At 50.8% G+C, this 7,579-nt stretch overlaps 1 protein-coding gene across 1 annotated transcript in view; it reads left to right on the forward strand.

Annotated features, from left to right (window-relative positions):
- The first annotated feature begins 3,484 nt into the window (after window positions 1-3,484).
- Window positions 3,485-7,579, forward strand: part of celsr3 (cadherin, EGF LAG seven-pass G-type receptor 3) — a 64,107-nt gene continuing 60,012 nt past the window's right edge. Inside the window, 4 exon segments of the mRNA XM_061257494.1 lie at window positions 3,485-3,693; window positions 3,695-3,876; window positions 4,120-4,302; window positions 5,248-7,579. The exon segment at window positions 5,248-7,579 is cut by the window's right edge and continues 1,412 nt beyond it. Of these exon segments, the coding sequence (XP_061113478.1) occupies window positions 3,485-3,693; window positions 3,695-3,876; window positions 4,120-4,302; window positions 5,248-7,579 (2,906 nt within the window).

Below are 7,579 nucleotides of genomic sequence, written 5' to 3' on the forward strand. Positions count from 1 at the left end.
AAGTGCAATCGAACACTTCCAATTAGGCGTATTTTGTGGTCATACATTCCATACATTACACATACATATAGATATATATATATATATATATATATATATATACACACACACACATACACACACATACATACGTAAATAAATACATCCATACATACGCATAGGCTACATACACACACACACACACACACACACATACACACATATACGTAAATAAATACATCCATACATACGCTTAGGCTACATACACACACACACACACACACACACATACACACACATACGTAAATAAATACATCCTTGCATATGCATAGGCTACATACACACACACACACACACACACACACACACACATACACACACATACATACGTAAATAAATACATCCATACATACGCATAGGCTACATACACACACACACACACACACACACACACACACACACACACATACACACACACACACATACGTAAATAAATACATCCTTGCATATGCATAGGCTACACACACACACACAGTAAATGCTTGTGGTCTTGTAGGAGGGAAATGTAATTAAATGATCAAATTGCCAGAGCTCCATGTCCGAATCCAATAAAGAAAGCATCCAACCAGGCCTCATAATCACATAATCTGCCCAAATCACAGATGACATCATTCTCAGTTCATTCCCACCCTGTGCAGAAAGCTGTATGCTTCTCTGCCTCAGTGTTCCTGTGCTTGTACTATGTGCGAGTGAATGCCTGTTTGTATGAGTATACGGGTAGGTTAACGTAGATCAAGGGTGGTGTGCGTGGTGGGTTTGGCATCATGGCTGTTCCCTGTTCCTTTCACCCAAGCCGTCCCGCACCCTCCGTCCTGCTAACAAATACACAATCCCCCGCACGCGCTGTGCAGCTGCCGCCGCCATATGTCTCAATCACTTTCACTGGGGAGCACGGGGTGTAGCCCCCTCGGAGTGACAGGACGGCTCTTCCGAATAAATTGGGGATGTCGATAACAATAGTGTTTCCGTCGGTGTGTGTCGCTCGCTCTCGCACTCTCTCCTGAATATGCATTAGCGCGTCGTTGTCGTGTCAGCCAGATGTACAGCGCGCGGCCACCCCCTGCCGCCGAGACTTCGGGGAGGGGTTAGCGCGAGGTGACAAACAGACAGAGAAGGGCGGGGTGGTTAGGGCGTGTAATTACGGTATATCTCTGGCTAGCAGGCAAAAATACCCGAGAACGCCCCCCCTTCCCCTCCCCAACCCCCACTTTCCTAGTTCCCATGGTAACTCATATTGCCGACTCCTGGCGGCCTGCGGCACAGAAAAGGATCCGATGTGGCGCGAGCGGATATTGATCCAGAGACTGGTTCTATGGAAGGGTGTCACCCACCACACTAATTCACACCTTCCCGTTAATCGAAATATAAACGCTTTTCCATACTGGATGTCCCCAATTATTTGAATGAGTTGGTATTTTAATACCAATGTTGCTTTTTCCAGCGTTGCCCTACTTATCTGTTGTTCGCTCCTATTAGATGCTTTCAGCAGTACCTTATTTAATATGGAACCACGTATATTACGGTCCTCGGAAGCGGCCCATTTTTTTTTCAAGTTAAAGTTATTATTTTTCAGCATGCTGACAGCCCAAATTTATCACAGAGCCTCTGTACGAAATTGAGCTCTACTTACAATTCAACCACTAACCGAATAGCTACCTATATTAGGCCTGCACTGCCTTCTGCATCTACGTTAGAAGTACTTCAACATGTAGCTAAACTTAATTTAGCCTGTATGCCTACTACTGTTCAAATGCTCAAAGGGAATGATGATGATGATGATGATGGTGATGATGATGATTCTTCTTCTTCTTCTTCTTCTTCTTCTTCTTCTTATTATTATTATTATTATTATTATTATTATTATTATTATTATTTTATTATACTACATTGCTCTGTTTTAACACAATCTACATTACATATTGTTATTAATAAATATAAATAGTTAAAAAATAAAGTTGCCCAAACCCAATTAAGCACTTTTGTAAATGCATCAAATGACCAATCACTCTGATTAATCATTACTACTGTAAATACAAATGACACCAAATCGGGAGAATGAGAGGCGTACATGTGTAAGGTGGCCATCTTCCATTTCAGGAACGTTGTTAAACTGTTTTTGTCACAGGCAAACGCCAAAAAGCCAATGCGGCATTGGTAACCATAAGATGGATGCTTTACTGTGTACTCATGAGACCTTCACATAAATTAACAGAACTGTTTTAACATATAAGCCTAGTCTACAGAATGCAGCTGCAAAAGTTTTAAACAGATGTTAACGTAGCTTAATTTAACCGGTATCTTCCTGTATCATCAACAAGACAGAGCTATGAGATCCGAGAAGGCAAAGCTCTTCTGTATTTCAAAGACTAATAGGTGGTACGTCATTTTCTGTGTAGGCCACTGTGCCATAGGTAGGTAGCCTATCGTTTTGGACAAATTACAATATTCGTCCATCGCTAATTTTAACTATCAGCTGAAAACGCACTCGTTTAAGGTGTTTTTATATTGTTATTGCTGTTGTTGGTTTTGCCCTAGGTACCTGTTTTTCTTATTGTAATTTTATTTTATTTTGATTGAATTTGTGTCTTTTCTTCCCATACTTTTTGTGTATTGTTTTCCATGGGCTGTGAAGCACTATGCGTACTGTTTCTTGTATTGAAATTGCTCATAAATAATGTTTAGCATGATGATGACGAGTACAATAATAATATTTATATAGTCTAATATTATGACTTATTATGAATACTTTTTTTCTTCTGAAAGTTTCGACAGTAAATAGCTCCGGAACGTGGTCATTTCATACCCTTATAGATACCTTTACCAAAATTCATTACATTTACAAACGATGTTGAAACAATCAAGACTAAACATTGAATTGAATTCGTGACTAGTATTGACACCATCCAGCACTAGCATAGGTTGTTATAACTCAGACACCTAGACAGTAGCTAATTGAGAATTATATACGGCTACGGCAGGATATAAGAGACGTAATTAGTCCACCGAGAGAGAAATATACACATTTCCTGATGTCACATGTGAGTTCTGATGGCTTTCGTTAGCGAAAAGTCCATCTGTGAGATATTTCTACTGGGACAAATACAGGTGAAATAGTGCATCTTAGATGTCTGAATCATTCTCACATCAGACAGAAATATCCGTTGTACGTTCCCTGCAATACATTACCTACAACCACATAGTAGCATGAGGTTCATAAAAAATATTAATGGGCGTAAATGAATACAATAGTTAAAAGTCTCCCGCTGAGAATGGATATTGCACTAGCAGCGGCCGCAGGAGGTGTAGCAGCCTTGCGCACTGGAATAAACCATTCTCCCATATTTCTGTGAATACTGAAAGGGTGGCGGGGGGAGGGGTGGGGATGGGAGTGTAGTCCGAGGATGGATGGTACCAATGAGTCTGCTGAGAGCCATGTTGGAGATGAATGAAAGGCAGAGATGCTGCGCCCCTGACGCCGCGAGCCCGAGTCCAGCTGAACACAGGGAGTAAATGCAACCTTCCGGGGCCCACCGAAAGACCGGGGAGCACGGGGGAAGGTGTCGGGCGGTGGCGGCGGTGTTGGCGACCTAGCCGGGGACGGGAAAGAGAGAGAGAGAGACCCACACACAATCAGTGAGGAAGAGAGAGAGAAAGAGAGAGGGAGAAAGGGGGAGAGTAGGGATCTTACCAGACTAATGGCTGCACTGCTAGTGGGATTCCGCCTGGTTTTTCGACTCCTGTTCCTCCTGCCTCTCAGCTCTTTGTTTGCCGACGGACTGGGAAGGGGAGCGGCGCACTGCAGCCGGACTTTGGGCTCGTACCCCGTCCCTGGACCCGGCAAGAGAGCGAATCATTGCGGTGGACCGGTGGTCTGGGCCGGAGTCGATTCAGAGATCCGTCCACGGTGGATTTTACAGTCTGTCTACTGTGCCTCAAAATGTCATGTCTGGGGCTGCACTAGTCGGGAGGGCGCGCGTCGGAGCCCGTGCGCGTTAACACCTTTATGCTCTGGGAGCGGGGATGCACAAAGAGCAGCTCGGGCAGCGCGGCCGCGGACTGTGCGCCGTCATCGCCTGTCAGGTACGAGGACCCGCGGGGGAAGGGGCGTTGTTTTACCTGTTCTCTCATCCCCGATAAAATATGGCAAAAAGCCGTCTGTGCAAAGGACTAGAACGAACACCCAGTTACCCCCCCTTCAGCTGCTTTCTCCCTCCGCTAAAGTCGCCGCGGGGGGAGTCTTTGTGAGTGACCAACGCTTGGGAGGTGAGAGTGATGTGTGCAGATTGCTGCTTGTTTTTACACGGGCCAGCGCCCAGCGTCCCGGGCCCAGCCGCTGGGCCGGTCCCGTGTCACAGGAGAATTCCCTCTGTCTGCTTTCACTCTGTTACTTTTACCCTAATCTATATTTTGAAGTGGACACTGGCGATAATGACGGATGTAATTGTGGCAGTTACAGTTTTATCGATGTCGTCAGCGATGGCTGCAATTATTCGATCGCTACAACTGGTGACGCTGGGAGCAGCGCGCACAGGCCCTGCCTGAGTTCCGTGTTCCCAGCAGCAACAGACGGCGCGATGAAGCGCGATGTCGCGCGTATTCATTGTGCCCACCGACATGGCTGCCGCTGTCTAGCTGTGAACGGAGTGAGAACGCATCCAAACAGAAGTATTTTATTTCATCCGATCAATAAGCCTGGCGGCGCGAATGTAACATCAAACCCAAACAGCAGAACAACTCCAGAGAGGAGGGAGGGTTCGCCTGTGTCTCTGTCTCACAGCAGAAGTGCAGGGAGGACACAGCCCTGCGGGGAGAGGGCTATTCCAACTCGGTCCAAAGGCTCTTCCCAGGGGAATCCAGCCTGCCACAGGCGGCCCAAGCGTGATGTGTCAGTGAGTAATCTAGCCTCCCAGAACCGATGTCATATTCCCACTAATATCGTAAATGAAGTAAACACGGACTCTGCTGCACATACTACGGCAAATGGCCATTCTGTTTATTCTTCTGATATTTCAACAACGCAGTCTTCTGTTCTTTCTGAAGTTTCCCCTTTCTCTCACTCCGCGGGCTCCCACGTCAGCCTCAGAGGGTCTTCTAAAGCTGATCCTCCTGCTTTAGTGCCAGCTCTTCTTGCTGCTGTCGAAACCGATGTTGCAAACGATGATATCATCAAAAACGACTCTGCCGTTACTCTCGCGTTAAACATGACAGAGCTTTCTGAAGCTCTGAACTCCAGAAAACAGCACCGCTCAGAACAGGTGGTGTACTCCGCGGCTCGCGCTGGTAGCCAAATGCCATCAGCACCACCAGTCCAATGGACAGCTCCCATCACAAGTTTCGCTCGTTGCACGTGGCTGGAAGACAATAAACTTTCAGACGCAATACGCTGGAGGATTACAAATAACATGAACAACAACAACAACAACAACAACAACAACAACAACAACAACAACAGGGAAGACGCCGATGAGACTAACAAGAATCTGAGTGATGCAGGTTTAGGTGCGACTCCGCGCGCACATTCCCAGCATACACCAAGGGAGGAGGCCCCGAAGGAGAGCTGCCAGGCCGCGTGCGTTGAGGCCGCAACTCGCGACAGCTTAAACACCGACGAGGGAGTCACGCGCCTGCAATTAAAGCCCGGTAAATTAGTGGCATTACAGCACAGAGGTGTCAGTCAGCGGCAGGAGCAGCTGGGTCGCGAGGCTCAGGGGCGGGGGAGAGAAGGCGGGCAGGAGGAGGAGGAGGAGGAGGAAGAGGGGGAGTGGTCGGGTCCAGTAAAAACAAAGGCAACAAAATGGACAGATGTGATTGAGCAAAGAGAAGAAGGGAAAGGTCATGAAAACAGCACACGGGCAGAGGGAAGAAAACGTGGTGAGAAATGGACAGGGGGGGAGAGCTATGAGGACAGAGAAATGAAGGGATATTTGGATAGAGAGGGAAAAGATGAGGACAGAGTGAGAGGGGGATATGAGGACGGAAAGAGAGAGGGAGAGGGTGACGAGGACAGGAAAAGAGAAGAGGGAGAGGGGGATGAGAAGAATGTCAGCCAGGTGTATGGGGATGCAGAGAGAGGGGGAGATATGTATAGAGAGCGAGGAGGGGAGGGGGGAGAGGGAGAGGGGGACAGGGGGAATCAGTCCCCCGCTCCGGCTCGACCCCGGCGTGCTGCAAACAGGCACCCCCATTTCGCCCAGTATAATTTCCAAGTGCAGGTGGCGGAGAACCAGCCGCCGGGCACGTCGGTCATCGCCATGGCAGCGCAGGACCCGGACAGCGGGGAGGCGGGGCGGCTGAGCTACAGCATGGCGCCGCTCATGAACAGCCGCTCCATGGACTTCTTCCACATGGACCCCAGCACGGGCCTCATGACCACCACTCAGGTGCTGGACCGCGAGCACATGGACCTGCACTACTTCCGCGTGACCGCGCTGGACCACGGCTCGCCCCGCCTGTCGGGGACCACCATGGTCGCCATCACCGTGTCGGACCGCAACGACCACTCGCCCGTGTTCGAGCAGAGCGAGTACCGCGAGACCATTCGCGAGAACGTGGAGGAGGGCTACCCCATCCTGCAGCTGCGGGCCACGGACCTGGACGCCCCCTCCAACGCCAACATCCGCTACCGCTTCGTGGGGGACGCGGCGGCCGGCCGGGCGGCCTTCGAGATCGACCCGCGGTCGGGCCTGATCGCCACGCGCGGTCCCGTGGACCGGGAGTCCATGGAGCGCTACACCCTGCAGGTGGAGGCCAGCGACCAGGGCAAGGAGCCGGGCCCGCGCTCGGCCACGGTGCGCGTGTACATCACCGTGCTGGACGAGAACGACAACGTGCCGCAGTTCACGGAGAAGCGCTACGTGGTGGCGGTGCGGGAGGACGTGCGGCCGCACTCCGAGGTGCTGCGCGTCAGCGCCACGGACGGCGACAAGGACAGCAACGCGGCCGTGCACTACAACATCATCAGCGGCAACAGCCGCGGCCAGTTCTCCATCGACAGCGTGACCGGAGACATCCAGGTCGTGGCCCCCCTGGACTTCGAGGCCGAGAGGGAGTACACGCTCCGGGTGCGGGCTCAAGACAATGGCCGACCGCCCCTGTCCAACAACACGGGCATCGTGAGCGTGCAGGTGACCGACGTCAACGACAACCCGCCCATCTTCGTCTCCACGCCCTTCCAGGCCTCCGTGCTGGAGAGCGCCCCCATTGGCCACTCCATCCTGCACATCCAGGCCATCGACACCGACTCTGCCGATAACGCCCGGCTGGAGTACCGGCTGACCGGGACCAGCCTGGATACCCCCTTTGTGATAAACTCGGCCACGGGCTGGGTGACCGTGAGCTCTGAGCTGGACCGAGAGGCGGTGGAGCACTATTTCTTCGGCGTGGAGGCCAGGGACTACGGAGCCCCCCCGCTGTCGGCCTCCGCAAGCGTCACCATTACGGTCATGGACGTGAACGACAACCGGCCGGAGTTCCTGCAGAGGGAGTACTTTGTGCGCCTGAACGAGGACGCGGCGGTGGGCACGAGCGTGGTCAGCGTGAC

The sequence above is a fragment of the Conger conger genome, chromosome 10 (assembly GCF_963514075.1).
Source record: "Conger conger chromosome 10, fConCon1.1, whole genome shotgun sequence".
In the NCBI taxonomy this organism is placed as follows: Eukaryota; Metazoa; Chordata; class Actinopteri; order Anguilliformes; family Congridae; genus Conger; species Conger conger.